Raw genomic sequence first — 19205 nt, 5'->3', positions numbered from 1 at the left:
AGCTTTCTTTGTAGAGAGCTATCCCAAGTTTGTTCCAACCCTGATAATGGCTTCTAGGTACTACTACTGCAGCCTGGATGTTTAATGACAGCAATAACCCTGAAGGTTGTGCTGGGAACCTGATAAGTAGGTCACAAGATGCAGCTGCCAGCAGAACATGCTGTTTGTCCTCACACCTGCGCTATCCACGCTACACTTGAATATTCAGTGTCATGCATTTTCCTCTGTGATATTGTGTATGGTTTCATGTCAAACCACTTCCAGAAGCTGGAATGGTAAGTTTTTCATTGCCAGCTAATATCTCTGAGGAGAACTGGGCAGAATTACTCGATTTCTGGCAGAGCTCAGCTCTTTTCTAGCCCTGGAGCAGCAATCCTGAAGGAAAAGGAGGGAATATAACAAGCCTATAAGGTATAAGGTACCAGCCTGCTTGGGGTTCAGCCCCAGCAGTGTCTGTCCTGGGCCTGCTCTGTGCTCCTCAGCTTGTTGAGTGCCCTCCTCTACTTAGAAGCAGAAAGGCATTTTTTACTGTGTTCTTGCTTATTTCTTATTTTACTGTTTCTGCTTATCTCACAGATCTTTGAAAGAACAGTTGAATAAGCAGGTGGTTTTCCCATCTCTTCCTTGTTTTTTGGGGGAGGGTTCTTTTGCAAAACAGTTTATGTGCTATGTATGGCATTACAATGCAGCGTGCGGCATGCCAGGATATTGCACTTAGCTTATTTTTTTCATAAGCCTTGCAATTTTTCCTCAGAAAAATCAGGGCTGCTAATTTCTCCAATTATGTTAATGCTAATTGGAAATAGTTGCAGCCATTTTAAATCCTGAATTCAGTTCTAGTGTGAAAAGGAGTATTGCAGAAGCTCACCCATAGAGGGAAACAGAATACTATCTTTACAACAGTTTGAACTACAGGCTGCTTTTTAAAAATTATCTGTGCTTCAGTTGAAGCCAAAAAAGAACATCTGTTGTCTTATTTATAGCTCCTATTTCTAAGAAGTATATTCTGCAGCAGATGAGAACAGTGCCTGACAGCTCATAATTCATAATGTTACTGAGGTTTAATCTGATAGAATATAATGTACAGAATTCCTTCCCAGTACAGACAGTATCACTTCCCTTTCAACAGATGATAGAAATAGGGCTTTATGAAACATCAAATTAATAGGTGTGAAACATGATTAGCAGCCACTATTAAAAGTATTGAACTATTATAAAGGAATATAGTACTCTACACTATGCTTGGTGGTTTTATTTTTATGCTTATTTGTGCAGCTAAACTTTCCTCAAGCCAGACACTGTCTTCTTTTGTTTCTCTCTGCATTTTCATTTTGTTTTGTCTTAGAGGAATTCTTTGTTGATTAATGCAGCAGCTCTGTTACAAGCATCAATTTTTGTGCCAGAGAAGGGCAAAGATACCCCAGATTTCTTTCAGGAGAATTGGTACATTATACATTATGACTTTCAATATCAAATCAAAGCTTTATTCTGTCTACTTCTGCCATCTATTGTTTATAGATTATTTTCTTGCACTAATCTGTATTTGCCCAAGCTTGATTCCCCTCTCTTCCCATAGTTGCCCCTTATTCTTCTTAGCCCTGAGAGTGTTGCTGGTACAACTTTATAAATGGGGATGAAGAGAAGAATTAGCTCTCCCAGCTCCCCAAACTTTCTGCATAATCATAGAATCATTACACTGGAAAAGACCTCTAGGATCATCATCATGCACATGATATTTTATGAATCACATCATTGCTTGCATATATGTGCTGATAACGCTGGAAAGTATCTAGGCAAACTATTTGGCTTGTCTCAGTTACAGCATTGATTTATACAGGTGACTGTGTCTTTTCCCACATATTATGCGTAGCCAGGATAAAATGAAGTAACAATCATTTTTTATTCTGACCCTCCAATATTGAGTGGGTTGGACTATAAATGGCCCAATCATAATATACATATATTGATGCTCCTGGAAAAATGACTGACTGGCCTTATTCTGTTAAGTGCCACATATATTACAAGAAGTTGTGTACATTTTTCTACAAAGGTCGGTTTGAAATGCCCTTTTTCAAGCTTATATGGAACGTTGGCAGTACCTGCCTCATGCAGAGGATTCTAGAGATGCTGGCTTTGTGTTTTGGGTGGTGCACTGGGACTGACTGGAGTTCAGAAGGGCATGCTGGTGAGAACTCCCACACTTGCCATCCTTTGGAGTAAGCCCCTTGGGAAAGTTGTTGTCCTTCTGTATTATTGATATAGGATCAGAGCAGGAACATGGGTGCTTTAAAAAGCTATTTGAAGTCCAGAAGTGTATTAACAGAGTACTGCTCATCAGCATGGGTTAAATGTCGTAATTGAGATACCCTAGGATCGGTGTTCTGCTTTATTCAGGTGTTTCTCCATCGAAGACAAAGGAGAAAGAGGAGTGACAGCTGGTGTGATAAACCTTTTTTTCAGTAGAGATCTGTATTTCTTTCTGTGGCTAAAATCTTCAACATACCATTAAAAGAGAACATCTGAATGAAATTGTTGCTTTGTCCTCTAGTTCATACCAAACACCTACTGACTGATGGAAGGAGTAGACTGCTGGCCACATAGTATTGGAGGATTTTAGAATTCGTGGTATTTCCATCCAGCTTCCTGGTTGTACTGCAGTCACATAGGGTCACCAGCAGGCATCATTTCCCTATTCCTTTTCATAGCTCTGGGGTCATTCATATAAGGCATCTGAGTAGTAGACATTTTTCTGCCTCTGTAAAAATGGGCTGCTTGTGAGCCTGAAGGCTGATAGTGTTAGTGGGCTAGACCATTCCTTCTCCTAGTGCTCTTCACCTCTCTTCCACTGGATCCACCACCTGGATCTAGTCTCCTTTGGCTCCCAAGGCTTCTGTGGTATTCTGAGCATCCAGTCTGCCCGATTGACGACATCTGATAAAAATAAAAAGACAAGTAATAGTAGACAGACTTATTAAGATTCTTGTAATGGTGTGTCAAATTCACTGAAGCTTAAATCTCTTTCATATTTTTCCATTAATAGTGTTGTCTTTTTAAGTCTTTCTAATGAAACTAGTACTGGAGACGGTGGTTAAGCCCTGAAAAGCTCTTGCTCCTACCACTTTCAGTGATGCTTTCAGCCTCTAGGAGAATTTAACTATAGCCAAACTAAATCATCTGAGGTCAGTATGGTCTAAGAAGAGGTATTTTTCTCTTCCAAGAGTTGCAGCTGGATTTACTATCTATTGCAGTCCTCAATTTATCTGAGACACACAGTGACTTCAACTTCTTTGTCTTCGCTCTCACCTTCTTGTCTTTCATCCTGGCCCAGTGAAAACATTTTGTAAATAGGAGTTGGGCAGTTCTGAGCACTCTCTTTGCCTGTTCTTTTGGTAAGTGCCATTAGGCTCTCCGAAATTATGAATGCCAAGGCAAGGTTATGATCCTCAAATCTCAAAGTTAATTTGTCTGGTATTTATTTGTAATACCAAACTTGTCTTTTTCTGCCTTGATCTGGCATTGAACCCAAAGCACTCTGTGGAACTTTCTTTGTAGGGTTTAGGGTTAGGTTGGGTTTTTTTGGTTTGTTGTGGTTTTCATACTGTTCTACTGAAAGTTTCTGCAAGAACTTGCTGCTTCTTAAGACTTACAAAGAAACATATAATGGACCATGAAATGCTCTCTCATTAAAAGTTATGTGTTTTGTGTCAGTAAGAGTCGTTTCACTCTAACAGGTTGTGAGGCTTATGTGGCCTTTTATACCCAGCTGATGAAAGCAGGTGCTGAGGGGGCTGCGGCAGATGAGGCTCTGCATCTGGATGAGCTGCCACTGCAGGGCTGTGAGAAGCATCAGGCCACCTCCTGGCGCTTTCCAGTGTTTCAGGATCTGAACTCCTGTTTCGGCAGGGATGGCTTTTTGTGTGTTCTCAGTGCAGTCTCCTGAAGCACTTCTGTCGCTGGTCTGGGTGTTGCTGGCAGTTAGCACACAGAAGTACATGGGACATGAATTCATACCACTGCCTTAAAGGCTGTGCAGGAATGCCAAATTGCCCTCATTTCCAATGCTGCTTCACTTGAATTTGACATTGTATACTAACAAGTGATTAAACTCAGCCATTATGAATCTTACTGAAATTCAGATTCTATTTCAGGGAAGATGGGTGATAATACAGGAACATTATTTGAATTACATATCCTGTACCTAGTAGAGTACATTACTTCTGAAATATCAGCATTTCAATCAAGAAAGCAAGCTCCCATGTTTCCCAGAATTTTCAATAGCAATCATGGGTGCTGAACTTGGTGGAAAACCCTCCACTGTTCACAACTTGTCATGCATTATGCCACTGATAGTGCCACTGGCGAAAGTATTTTAGGTGCTTTATCAGCTGATGTTTCTTTGGAGTTTGCTGGCTAATCTTGTTGGAGGCATTATCACAACTTGCTTGACAATGACCCTTACTTTTGCATTTCTTATTCTGTCTTAATGAATATGATTATTTTATTATAGTTAATTTCAGTGCTGGTCAAACCATTCACACTTGGACATACTGTGTGACTTTCAGACAAGAATATGTGTAAATCTATGAAGGCACAATTCACTATGTTAGTGGATACAGTTGCATGCATGAAGAATATATCTGCTTGCACATAAGCCAGTTATGATCACCTTAAGACCGGAGCTCTCAAATATTAGTCTTTTATGCATTGTGTTGTCATTGAATGCAATATGTATGCACAAACTTAAATGCTATTTCTGAAAAAAGATGATGATGCATGGTGTAATCTTGACTCAAAGCTAAATTCAAATAATGTTAGTATATCATTCCTGTAAATTAAACTCCTTCACATGGTGTGTATTGCTACATTTTAAGTTACATTCTTTTTTTTTATATTCATTTTCATTCTTCTAGCAGTAATGAATGATTTGGCTAGAGTCAAATTCTAGCTTTAGATTTCCACTTGTCATTGCCAGGTACTAACTCTAAAATATCTCTTTTTACTGAGAACCCTTCCAAAAGGTGCAGCTGTGTGCTGGTTTCATCTTGCACTTTGTAGCTGTGCTGGCAACCCTTGAACGTAAGGTATGCTCTCATCTCCCACACGTTGCCATTGCCTTAGAGCTGTTCAGGCCTGCCTATATCTGAGAGGGAAGAGTTCACAGATTGGAGCAAACCCTGGCTTGTGGTTCATCTCATTGGTTCTCACTGTGGCATGGTAAAAATAGAACTAGTGGAAAATCCAGCTTTTATCGTGTGTCACCAGAAGCTTCCTTACGATCTGGAGACCCGCTACCAGGCTTGTGACTAGAAAGAAGACATGAAAACTGTATGACATCTTTTCAGAACCATAATATTTTGGAGACTCTGGAATTTCAAAAAAATTACAGGAATTTTTTGGGAAACATGATTGCTTTAAGTGAAAAACTGATACTGGGCTGTAGCAAATGGATCTACAAAGTTGTTCAGATTCTTAAGAGTGGATTTGGTTCTCCAAACCTCTGTGCTGTCCTGCAGCATGCTTCAAAGCAAAAGACACTTCTGAAATCAGGTACTAAATGCAGATTGCATGTGGGCTTTTGTTTTCTTCTCTTTTATTAAAACTGACCTATCTGAAAAGTGTTCCTTTCCCTCTGTAGACTGTAATATGCATGCTGAGCTTTCTTCCAGAACACCTAATCTAAAATCATGATTTCTTCAAGGATATCTTGTATTCTGGCTCTGGGAGTCAAACTTTTTTTCCAAAATTAGGTGTAGTTTTCTTCAGTTTAGCCTCTGCCATTTCCTTTCGTCATTTTGAAATTGAAGGGCACTGTTCCCAAACTTGGCTGTCTTCTGCGTAAATGCTGCAGACTGGCTTCAGTTCTATAAGTGCTGTTATGGTTTCTTTTCTGACAGATGTGTGTTTCATGAGGCCTTTTGCCTTTAAATGAACATACTTTTCTATTTTGTGCAAAAGTTGGGGAGTTTGAAGTACAAGCCAGTATGATGCTATGAGTTAATTATATTGGAGATGGCGCAATGGGTGGGAAATCCTAGAAGAGGTGGGAGGTTAAGTGATTTTAAGTTGTTAATGCTATCTCCTACATGCTGATGAAGTAAATGTTTTTTTTTCAATGCTGCTGAGCACTACAGCTGTGTGACTTAGATGTATTCTTCTGTCATTACTGTGCTGAAGGTAACTGCAGGTTTTGACCTGCCATTGTGTGTGTTTGTGTCTTTTTGCTGTAGAGCTTATACTCACCACTGTGTGCATAGTATTAAAAGAGAGGTCAATATCCTGAGTTTTCCGTCAAATAGGCAAGGATTTTTACGGTTTATGTGTTTATGGTATAGATTGTCATTGTTTTAAAGGTTCTCTCCACATCTAAAAGTTCAGTAATGTCTCTGGTAGATAGAAATTTCTGGTTCTGGAAAAAAGGAATGGTGTATAGGGAGGAAGAGACACCAGAAAGCCTCTGAACTGCTAAAATGTTAGTATTTTCCAATTGCGTATTTTAGGGTAGCAGAGGAGTATTGGAAAACTTGCCTTTTAACCAATGTCATGTTTGCTTTACATACATACAGATTATACAGACAGATTATAGAATTTGCAAAAGTATAAAGATAAATGTGTAGCTTCCAAAAACCTTTCACTTTCACTAAGAATATTATTGATCCAAGAATAATACATATTGAAGAGATACAGTAGCAGATTATGATATAAACCTAGTTTTATAACCTAAGCTCCTGCTTAAAGTGTAGATGAAAAACATGGAGCATCAAGTAGGTTGCAGGAAGAGGCACTCCCTGTTCAGGTAATCTGGTAAGGTCTTCATCCACCCCATTCTTTATGTCCCATAGAGAAAAACCATTTTCTGTAGTGTCTTTCTTTACCCTGCAAGGGCTCCTTCCTGTGAACTGAAGTCTTCCCCTGATACTGGGTTCTCCTTTTTGCTTTGCTTGGACTCCATCCCTCATGTAGGAAATCTAAATCTAGTGGGAAATTGAATTCTTTTTCTAAATATACCCTGTTTATAGGTATTTGGAGTGTATCTCTTGCCATCATTTCAAGACACGGTTTGGGTAATGCAAGAAAGTATTGTTCTCCCTGCTGCTCAGTAGCCTGGATGGAGCATCCCTGAACTGCTGAGCTTTACCTGAAATGTTTCTCATGTCTGTCAGGTTGACTTGCACAGGTTGACTCTGTGTCTTTTTCTCCTTCTTTGTCTCTCCTTTCTTTCCTTTCTGTTGTTTCCTTTCTGTTTGCTGCATACTGCCGCCAGCTGGAATTACAAGATGAGCACCTTTGTTCAGAGATGATGCAATTTCAATGCTGTTATGCAGGAGGGAGAAAGGTACTTAATGTAACTAGCTACCTACGGGAGCAGAAAGTTGTTCTCATAAGTAAAAATACGTAAATTCTGTTCTTAAAACCTGTTCTTCCTCTGCTACCATGTAAGGGATGCATGTTATGCCCTTAACATTCTGTGAGTCTATTAGTATCTCATACTTCCAAGTATTTTCATGGCATGCCCTTTGATATGACTCTGAGCTGATCTTTCATTTATTCTTTCAATAGTTTTGCCCTCATAATGAGATAGATTAATAGTTTGGGGTTGAAAGGAACTATTTAATCTGAATATTACAAATCAAACGGTCTGTATTTCAGCATGCCTCAGTAGAAGCTGCTTGGAATGCAGCATCTCCCATTTGAGCCGAACTTGTGTTTGATAAAGCAGGTATGTTAAGCTAGAAGAGGTGTTCCAGTGGAACCTGAAAGTGATTTGAAGACATAAAGAGATGAAAAGTCCATTCCTGCCCTGAGTAGCTTGTTCTTCATTAATAACTATACTTGGAGATCTGGTGGTCAGCTACACCTATATAATATGTGCTTTCTTTGAATTTAGCTTTTAATCACAGTGTTATACTAAGTCAACTATCTGACAAAACTTTAGAGCTTATTATGTCTACTCATTTGCATTTTTCAGCTAACTATGGTGCCACAAAGGAAGGAAATATTGTGGGTTTTAACAGAACCTAACCTCTGAAAAACTGTGCAGACAATACTTAGTTACAGTGCTCTCCTTTATTGCTTTATCATGTAAGTCTAGTATCAGGTTTTCATTTATTTTGCCCAGGACTTATAATGTAACTAGCATGTAGTCATCTTACTTGTCCTTTCAGAGCGTGGATTGGGCAGTAGAACTCTTTTGATCCCCAAGAACTGCTCTGATTTTCCACAAGTCATTAAAAAGTAAAGTCAGCAGGACAGAGATCGGCTTAACAAACTCTTTTGGGACTCTTGAATACTCATTTTCTGGGCCTCCTAAGTTAGACTGTTACAACTAACATGTTTTTCTAATGTCCTCCTCAGTTATGAATGAACTGGAAAGTATTCCATCGTTATCATATCACCATTCTGCTTCTTTTCCAAGGGACATGTCTCAGTGTCCCCATATGCTCCACTTCCATTACTAGTTTGTAAATAATTACTTATTGTCTTTCACTTCTCTGTTTTCTGCGCTTCCAAACTTCTGTACCTTCCTTGCTGTCTTACCACTTTTAAATTTTTTGCATTTTTTTGAAGGTTATATAACTGTTGCTTCCAAAATAGGGTGAATTCAGCTAAAATTGTCCGCTTTCTCAGTTGTAGTATATTTAAATTTTTGGCTATCTCAAAGTTTTTCATTAGAAACTATTCATTTTTTTTTGTGGTGGTTTTTTTCTCTTTTTCTTCTTCTACTTATCCTCATAATTTTGTTCAGTTTCAGTCTTCTAGAAATACAGAGTATGCATATGTGTGCATGCATCTATACATATGCATGCAGGCACACATGTGCATGTTCATTTAAGAATTGCTCTCTGTTTGTCCATGATGAGTTTAATTGGGCAGAGATCACCATCATTTAGGTGACTGGCAACATTTACTTGAGTGATTAAGCTTTGTTTATCAATCACAATCTATCAAACTATGCCAGATGTTTCTGGCAGTAGTTTAATAACATCTTTATGTAAATGTTCTTGATTTCCAAGAGTTAAACAGGACCACACTAAAACTTTTGTATTACGCTTTTAGCAAAAATAGTGTGTTTAGCAACAGATCATCCCTCACATCACAGAGCCAGAAATCACATTACACAGTATGTTCTCTCCGGGAAGAAACTGGATTGCGTGAAAACTGACTTTGTATAAAATCCGTATGCAGGTTTCTTTGAATCTGCAAAATGTCCTTTTCTGATTATACCACTATTTATCCTTAACCAGTCATTGTAGAAAAGAAAATTCTTGCTTCGGGAAAACTATACTGTTAATGGTAGTATACTTGAAAATTGAAAGCAAACAGAAGTTATTGAACTTTTGTATGTGTGCAAAATACTTGTTTCTACTGCTATTTCAAGCCTTTGCAAGTCTGTTTTACCCACGGGATCAGCAGCTCTCAGATGGTGATGTGTTTAGCTCCCTCATCTGGTGTGCACTGGATGTAAATACCTCAGACCAATAGATTTTTTTTTTCTTTTCTTCCTTGCGTTGTATTTCTGCCCATCCATAGACTACAAACTTTTTATGGTGCTTTCTTTTCCTAGGTAATATGGAGAGTGATTCTAGGACTGACTCAGGTCCCTAAAAGAAAATGCTATAAAAATGCGATCGTCATTGATTTTACTCAGCTTTCTGATAACTGGTGGAGTGTTCTCATTTAGGCCTGACAGTTGGTGTGCTTGTTCCATACTTGGAAAATCAACTGGTTGCATTATGTGTCATGACTTACATAAAGAAAAATTGCATTCTGCTGTAGCTTGGCTTATGTATCTTCTTTTTCTTTTACAGCTTTTTCTCTTCCAGACCTTACAGAGCAGTTTGCACCTCCTGATGTTGCTCCACCAATTCTTATCAAGATAGTGGAGGCAATCGAAAAGAAAGGTAGGCTGAAGAATGATCTACCAAGGATTTTTGTTACTTATGTGAGCCAAGGCTGCTGAATCAGATCCAGAGCTGGCATCCCCTCTTTCTAGAGCTGCTAATGTATCACATTACTGAACAAATATGAAATAATCTCATTTAAGGTTTGTTGCATCGGTTTCTGCTCAGTAGAGGCTACTTGGACTGCAGGAGCAAAACCAAATCTTACCTCAAATGATACTTAATAATTCAACTAATATAAGTATTATTGAAAGATAAGGGAGAAAGGTTCGGTATTGCTTTGTTTTTTTCTAACAAATCGGCACACTAGGTTGGTTATGGAAATCCCATCATAACATTGAACTGGATACACAGCCAAACAAGTAATGTTTTGCCCTGAATTTGGGGGGGGGGAAAACTAAATATGAAGGAGTTACAAGAACTGTTTTTATGCTTCAGGAGCCAGTTCTTTATTGCTGCCAGTGTTATTTTTATGGTGTTTTCTTCTCCTGCTTTCCTGTGTTGATGTCTCTCTATCCTTTTGAGGCTTTCCTCTTTCTTCTACTATGCCCTGTCTCTTTTGCCCTATTTCTCTCCTCCCAGCTCTTCCTCTGATGTCACCTTCATAGTCCAGGTGAGGTAAGGAGCAGCTCAGTGGGTCCTGGTGATTAGGTGGCCTTACAGCCAGGGGGTGAGAGGAAAAGTGGTTTCCTGACTGGGCTCACTACTTATCCACCTGAAAGAACTGGTCTTTCCAGCTGGCATGTAGAGTGTAAAGGAAGATGTGGCTCCCATGTTGCTCCTGCAAGCTGTTTTGTTCCCTGGGGTATGTGAACCTGTTTCCTAGTGCTGACCCTCTACAGCCAGCCCATGGAGAGTTGTACAGAATACATGGGACCACTGGCTTCTCTGATCTTTCTTGGCCAGCTCTTTCTGCAGACCCAGCAGTTTGTATGTACAGCCTTAAAAAGCAGTCAGGTTTGGTAGTGTTGTAGGCGGATGGTGGTGGGAGAATGTTGCTAATTTATACTGTAAGTACTTACTTGAAGAAGACAAAAGTAGCATGGAAACAGTCACTGGAATATTAATGTATCCCATCAATTTTGTTTTGAAGGTCTGGAGTGCTCAGCTTTATATGGAACACAAGGCTCAAGCAGCTTAGCAGAATTAAGACAAATTCTTGAAAGTGGTAAGTACACTTCCTTAAAGCACTAGACAGAATTTGTGGTCAGACTGCTCCTATTTTCTTTGTTCCCCTACTCAGCTTATATATTTAAGTGCTGGTTCTGAATAACATCATATTAAAAGGACAAATATAAGAGAAAAAAGTTTTTAACTGTAACACTTAATACGAAAGGTATTTTTCGCTTTCACAGGCTGTCTTTTTTCATGACTTTGCTGCATGGTTTTTTTTCCAAGAATAATTATTTTAATCTTTTCTTGGTCACTTGCTTTTTCAAGGACTGGCAGCTGTAGAGAGAAAAACAAGGTGTTTTGTTCAGAAGCAAGATAACAATACTCTATTTCTGTAAGGCTGTACGTTATTATTTTGTAAACAAATTGCTGTTTGTTTACATACAGTTCTGTGTGTGGTTTTTTTGGTCTAGTAGGTGGAGGGACAATAGCTGCACATTCCCTGCCTGCTACAGAGATGATGCTGTAAGGGAAGGAGCAAACTGAATTAATGTTGATGCAGTAGGCTGGGTTCTCAGGGTTTGGACAGTAAAATGCAGCTTCTCCACTACACCACGTAGCCATTCAAGTTACCTGAAATATATTTCCTTCTTTTTTTGTACTCCTTATTTCTACTTCAGGTCAGAATATACTGGCGTGGCAAGTGTCAGTTGCAATATGAGAGATCAGGAGATACTATAGGAGGAGCACTTGACCACGCCTTTGCAAGCCGGGGTGCAATGTGGCATGTGAGCTTGCGCTTGCATAAAAGAGCACAAAAATACAAGGGCTAGAAAATGAAACTGGTTACATGCCATGTTGCCAAAGGGACAAAGGAAGCAAAGTCAAAAACTGAATTAGTTTTCTTCATTTTTAGTAATTGCAAATATTAACAAAATGAACAAGAGATGATACTATGAGTTGTCTGTTCCTTCAAATCAAAAGAGCATCCTGTCCTCTGCTGATTGTGGTGGGAGTGAAAAAGTATATAAGCGCAGAAAGCAGGGAGAGGAGTTACACATGCAGTGCTAGCAGGCTAAACCATAGTTTTAGTATTGTAATTATATTTTTAAGTCCAGATAAATCCAGATTTTCTATGTTACAAATATGAATGTATCCCTTTTTAATTCTCTAGACTGAGGTATGCTTTTACAAAAAGTTCATCTATCTCCTGAGATCAAGAACTTGTGGTTTACATGTATTCTTATTTAAAATGTAATTAGGTTTGAGAAAAGCAAACAGGGCCTTACCCTTTAGCAATACTATATCTTTCTGAGTTCTCTTTAAGGTAGAATCAGAATCTTCCAGGACAGAGCAGGTGTAGTGAGTGTCCAGGTACATGGACACAGACAGATCTCATCTCCTCCACCTACTGTCTTTGAATTAGCAGAGTGCTAATTCAGAGAGCAAAGTCGGCTTTGGTCTCCAAGTTGTGAACTGCCTTAGCGTGCTGTTCTGCTTATGGTTAAAATGCTCTCCATGTTAATTGGATAACTGCCTGTTAGCTTCAACACAGTGCTATCTAGCTCCAAAATCAAAGCTGACTTGCATCTGGCCAATTTAGCAGATGGAAGAATTCAGGTCTGTTTATGATATTACACCCAGAGTTGCAGAGTACCACAAGTTTATTCTTACTCATGTATTCATTATAATAATTTGTAATGTACTTCAGAGAGTGGGTCAACACTGAAAGGACCAGGGTTTAACTTGGCTTATGAAATAAAAAACATCCTGTGAGCAACAAAACTAATGAAAACTATTTCTTACAAATTTGTGGTTGGATTCTCTGACACATAATTGCTTTTGTAGAATTTGTACCCACACTGCAAGTTTTTTATCATCTGAGACATTCATAGTGTCTTTTTTCGCATGTAAATTCTTTGGTGTTTGCTCAGAATTGAGCTCATACTGCAGGCCTTCCTTCGGGGAAAACAGAAAGGAGGTGGAGGAGCACTAAGTTTCTTACCACCCGCCTCTTGACTGCCTTTTTTCATAGTACATGTAGGCATACCATGTATCTGATTCCTCCACGTCCAAGTTGAATTTGGTTTAAACAGGCCAATTAGATTCAGGAGTTATTTTACAGGGGACTTGGCTAGCCTAGGAAGTTGGTCAGCATTAATACCTCTAAATTCTTGGACCAAATGTGGATCTTTGTAAAGATTGAGGACTTTACTGCACCAGAATTTCATGTTTTAAGATGAACCATAATCTTGCTTGCACTAAGTAAGCATTTCTGTATTTTCCTATTTATATTTTTGCTACTGATATTCCTTGCTCCAACGCTAACAAGTAGTCCTTCGTGTGATAATTCCAAACCTTAGCCCAAGCCTTAACTATCCTGGAAGGATATCAGGTTTTACTAGATTAATCCTAACAGCTGCATAAAACGTCAGGCACCCAGTTATGCACGTGCATATTTGTTTCAACTTACTAACATAAATATTTACAGACCTGGAGCCCCAGGCTGTTAATCAAACTTCCATTTATAATAGAACTAGCTACCAGTAGAGAACCTGCATTTGCCCAAACCCTTGATTAATACTTACTTTTCACACAAAATATTTACAGGTAAAACAGAGAGCTGTTAAAAATATTCTGATGTTCCATAACATTGCCAACAGCAAGCCAGCACCATTATTCTGAGTTCAGCCCTGCGCTGTATATGACAGAAGGCCACACAGAGCTGTATAAGTCATTTGGTTCAACACATGCCAAAGACTTGAGCATGCTGTTGAGCACTGTATGTTCTTCACCTCAGAGATGTTTCTTGGTGTCCTACATTCTTTCTTACAAATTGATCCCTGTAAACCCAGATATAAGTTAGAAGTTTTGGATGGTATAAAGCCCTAATATCATGAGCCTCTATATTTTCCAGTTTCTAATGTCTGAAAAGTATGTTGCTTTTTCCCCTTAGACGCCTCTCTGTTGGATTTAGAGACATATGATGTGCACACTTTATCAGATGCTCTCAAGAGGTATCTCCTGGACCTGCCAAATCCCATCATTCCAGCAGCTGTTTACAGTGACATGATTTCTGTAGCTCAAGGTATGATTATCACATTATTTCAAATGTCAAACAAAAAAGCCTATATTAGGTTGATGAATATCCGGTGGTCCAGCTGTCACCCACAGAACAGGGAAGATTCTGCACAACCTGGCAGCATCTCAGAAAATACATATACCTTCACCACTTTTCAAAGAATCATAAAATCGTTAAGGTTGGAAAAGACCCTTAAGATCATCGAGTCCAACCGCTAACCTATCACTGCCAAGTCCACCACTAAACCATATCCTCAAGCACCACATCTACCCTTCTTTTAAATACCTCCAGGGATGGAGACTCCACCACCTCCCTGGGCAGCCTGTCCCAATGTTTGACAACCCTTTCAGTGAAGAATTTTTTCCTAATATCCAACCTAAACTTCCCCTGGTGCAGCTTGAGGCTGTTTCCTCTCGTCCTGTTGCTTGTTACTAGGGCGAAGAGACCGACCCCCACCTCACTACAACCTCCTTTCAGGTAGTTGTGGAGAGCAATAAGGTCTCCCCTCAGCCTCCTCTTCTCCAGGCTAAACCCCAGCTCCCTCAGCCACTCCTCGTAAGACTTGTTCTCTAGACCCTTCACCAACTTTGTTGCCCTTCTCTGGACACGCTCCAGCACCTCGATGTCCTTCTTGTAGTGAGGGGCCCAAAACTGAACACAGTACTCGAGGTGCGGCCTCACCAGTGCCGAGTATAGGGGCACGATCACCTCCCTGCTCCTGCTGGCCACACTATTCCTGATACAAGCCAGGACACTGTTGGCCTTCTTGGCTGCCTGAGCACACTGCCGGCTCACGTTCAGCCGACTGTCAACCAACACCCCCAGGTCCTTTTCCTCCAGGCAGCTCTCCAGCCACTCCTCCCCAAGCCTGTAGCATTGCATGGGGTTGTTGTGATCCAAGTGCAGGACCCGGCACTTGGCCTTGTTGAATCTCATACCGTTGGCTCTGGCCCAATGATCCAGCCTGTCCAGGTCCCTCTGTAGGGCCTTCCTGCCCTCCAGGAGATCGACACTTCCACCCAGCTTGGTGTCATCTGCAAACTTACTGAGGGTGCACTCAATCCCCTCATCCAGATCATCAGTGAAGATACTGAACAGGACCGGCCCCAACACTGAGCCCTGGGGAACACCACTCATGACTGGCCACCAACTGGATTTTACTCCATTCACCACCACTCTCTGGGCTCGGCCATCCAGCCAGTTATTAACCCAGCACAGAGTGCACTTGTCCAAGCTGTGAGCAGCCAGCTTCTCCAGGCTTTACTAAAGTCCAAGTAGACTTTGATGAGAGGTGTTTCATTTCAGACCAAGACATGCGTTATTTACTTACCTATTTAGGTAAACATAATGGAAAATATAACGAATAACACAGTTCTCTTCATTTTAGTAAGTATAATGACTATTTAAAAACTAGGGGGAAAAATCAAGGACTTACCTGTATGCAGAAAGCTAATTTTTAACTTTTTATCAGTGCTGACAAAGTAAATGTGTTAGAGGTCATGGTGTTCTGCAGTACGTTGGGAGTTGCAGATTATGAAGTGAGAAATACATGCATGTAAGATTCATCATCTACAACGGTCATTCCAAACAAGTACGACTTACAGGCTTTCAGCATGTGGGCCAAGTATCCTGTTATATATTTCAGGACAGGATATTGTTACTGGTAACCTTCAAAGTTAGAACAGCACCTGTGAGACTTATCTAGTGCATCTCAGAATTACCCAATCATGTGTGACGCTAAACACAAGACAGACTTCTACCAGTACACTCTGAACACATTGTGGTTTTTACCAAAATGCTTATCTGTTTCCATTTGACTTAAATACTTGTTCTTTACTCTTCCCTGAGCATTTCAAAAGAAGAAAGAAAGCTCACAGAATTAATGAAGGACAGAATATATTTTTTTGTAAAATTGATGCTTCCAAAGGAGTCACTAGTTTAATGAATGTTCCTGTGCTGATATTAAGAGCTTGTTATCTGTTTGCTTGCAGAAGCGCAGAGCTCAGAGGAACATGCTCAGTTGCTGAAGAAACTCATCAGGTCTCCAAATATACCTCCCCATTATTGGCTCACACTCCAGTATTTGCTCAAACATTTCCTCAGAGTTTGTCAAGCCTCCAGCAAAAATCTCTTGAATGCAAGGTCTCTGGCTGAAATTTTCAGCCCCCTGGTTTTCAAACTGCAGATAGCAAGGTACGTGGGTCATCTATATTGTATTTCATGCTTTAAATATGGGTTAGTTATATACAAAACTGAGTTTAATTAATTAATTTTGTGACCTTACTTCTAATGTGGAGGGCATTGTTGTAAATTTTTCCCATGAGTTTTTGAATAATTCTAATATCAATTTTTGTATTTTTCCTAGTTCTTACTGTCTAATCCATCTCTTGCAGCTCTGATAATCCTGAACACCACATAAAAATCCTAGAGGCTTTAATCACAAGTGAATGGAACGAGAGGCAGCCTGTACCAGGTAAAAACTATTTTTAATTTTAAAAATTATATACCATTGTTTTCTTAAATACTAAGTTTCAACTTAAGGACAATAAATGCTCTTTGTTTTTCTCTTTTAATCAAACTTAATGAGAAAGTGCATAATAAACTAAGTAGAAGTTGTTCCTATGTTCTATAGCACTGTGCAACATTCGTTTTATAAGAAATTGTCTTTCTCATGAAAATCGTTTTAGCACCCAGAGTTTGTACAGCCTTAGGACTTTCATTTCTTTTTCAGTAAGCAGTGAACAGGAAGTTTTGAATTTCAGATCTGTAAACCAACAGAATGCATATCACACTAGGGTGGTGGAGGTGAGGTAAATTTTTGGAGGTTTTACTTAACTCTCATTCTACTCCCAGGCAAATTTTCTTAGAACTACAATACCCCATAGAAATCATCAGAAGAAACTAAGATTTCCCCCTTTATTTATGTATGTAGTTTTTTTAAGCCAGAGAGTCAAAAGAGTTCTTTATTAATATCAATAAACAACACAGAAAATATTAAAACATCATTTAGAAAAGTGCAATTATACTTGTACTGATCCTGAGTTAGCATCTAATTTAGTCAACAAACAGTAAAACCCACCTCTAATTTATGCAAAAATCCCCATTTTTAGATCACATATTTGGTAGGAGCAAGGCAGAGTTGCGAACTATGTGCAGAGGAAATTATTAACACAGGGACTTTAAATGTTAGCTTGAAGTAATTCCTTTTACAGCTTATTAACAGAGAATATCCGAACAAAGGATAGGGCAATGATGAACAGAACACTGGGCAGGCTGTGGCTTTCCCCCCTCTCTATTCCAAGTACAAGGTAAAGTTCATGGCAGTAGGATTTGTAGGGCTTCTTAAGATTTGAAGAGCTACAATACCGCAGCAGAAAAATGGCTTATTTCTCGTATTTCAGGTAGGGGCACTGTATAATCCCCTTCATCAACTAATGAAGATTAATTTAAAATTGCTAAGTTTTTGTTACTACTGCTTTGATTGGAAGGCTTTTCCAACCTTGCCAGCTCTATTAGTTAGGAGCCTTTCCCTAACATTTAGCATACACCTGCTTTCAGCTAGTTTATACCTATTTGGGTTTGTTCAATTTTGTCAAAATAGTTAAGCAGGCATTTCCAGAACCACTGTGTATTTTTCTTCCTAATGCTTCATAACAATCAGGAGAGTCTGGACTTCCAATGACTATTTGTCCTATTTTACTAAGAATCAGCAATTCTGTTATAATAATAATAATTGCTAAAGAATTATTTTCTTTGACGCCTATTAGAAGCTTTAAAAAGCAAAGTACATTTTTGAATCCTCTAATATTCTGAAGAGTTTGCTAATAGCATTTTATTATATGTTTGCAAAGGCTTTAGAGTATGTAAATTTATATGGCTAGAGGCACTGATTGAGAGGTTACAAAGGTAGGGTCAACAGTGAGAGCTTCTTAAGTTTCAGAGTGGGTTTCTTCAGTTGCACTTAAGAGATCACTTGGTTGCATATCATCCTGAGTTGCTTCCTATGAGGAAAGTGTACAAGTGAAATGTGTTGATGTTAGTACTAGTGAGGACAAGGAGTCTAGTCACCCTGAGAGTAACATTAGGGTGCTTGAAGACATGTGGCTGTATCCATCAGATTTATAGAGTTTGACACTACATTAATCATTATAATTTTAATATTGCTTCTGCATTAATTAATATTTTGTAATGCAATAGTTTATTTTGAGAGTCCTCCTGAGATTCTTCATATCAACCCAAAAACAAAAGTAGAACACTTTCCCTATGCATTTCAAAGTCCATCCTGGGCAGTAGAATGTTTTTTGGTAGAACATTTGCATATCTATTAATATGCTAAAAAAACCTCAGAGGCAAATTTTCAAGCTTTGTAGTCTATGGTTAGCTAGCCTCTGCTCTGAGGCCTATAAAGCGCTTGAATAATTTTCAGAAGTTGTCTTAGTAGGATGTTACGTAAGTTTACAGGATTAGGACACAAGTCTCTCTTCCACATGAAAATCATTCAGTGACCTGGTTGTCTGAAGTGCTTTGTTTTTATAGTTCTCACAGAACACTTAAGATGTATTTTTCAGAATTATCATTTTCAAGATTATTGCTTGTAGTGGCTTGAGTTTCCATAAAAATTGTTTGGAGACATTGTAATAAAAGGAAGATTCCTAGAAAAGGTAACTTACTTGCCATGTAAATGTTCTGAGAATGACAATCTATAATAGAATTTTAAAAGTGCAGAAATTAAGAGGTTTTAAGCTGAAAGAATGTTACTTGTTGAAAGTAATATAATGACAAGTAAGCATAACAGGGAAGCCCATGCTGCCAAGTTTCTTCTCTTTTTTACAGGCTGGAGTGATAGCTTCCTTCTTTCTTTTTTTCTTTCTGTTATTCTCAAACATTCTGTCTAAAATAAGCTGTCCGTGAAGTTTTAGTGGTATCATCTTACACAGTACATCGATACATTAAATGTAGTGTTGGAGATAGCTGATCTGAATAGGGAGGAGAGCTTTGCACAACTGTGTGGTGTTTTCTTATTGCATCACCCACTAATCATCCTTCTTGCCTCAAAGCAATAGAAAAGTTTGCATTAGGTCCTTAAATCTTAATATATCTTAAATTCAGCA

The 19205-nt window shown here is 39.0% G+C and overlaps 1 protein-coding gene across 2 annotated transcripts in view; it reads left to right on the top strand.

Annotated features, from left to right (window-relative positions):
* The window catches only part of PIK3R1 (phosphoinositide-3-kinase regulatory subunit 1), a 58844-nt gene that overhangs the window by 24025 nt on the left and 15614 nt on the right, over positions 1-19205 (top strand). For both annotated transcript variants that reach the window (XM_075080003.1, XM_075080004.1), the window contains 5 exons: positions 9807-9899; positions 10993-11067; positions 13969-14100; positions 16086-16287; positions 16488-16567. In XM_075080003.1, coding sequence (XP_074936104.1) covers positions 9807-9899; positions 10993-11067; positions 13969-14100; positions 16086-16287; positions 16488-16567 — 582 coding nt within the window. The remainder of the gene's footprint in view (positions 1-9806; positions 9900-10992; positions 11068-13968; positions 14101-16085; positions 16288-16487; positions 16568-19205) is intronic.

The sequence above is a fragment of the Phalacrocorax aristotelis genome, chromosome Z (assembly GCF_949628215.1).
Source record: "Phalacrocorax aristotelis chromosome Z, bGulAri2.1, whole genome shotgun sequence".
Lineage (NCBI taxonomy): Eukaryota > Metazoa > Chordata > Aves > Suliformes > Phalacrocoracidae > Phalacrocorax > Phalacrocorax aristotelis.
This window is presented reverse-complemented; position numbering and strand designations above follow the sequence as displayed.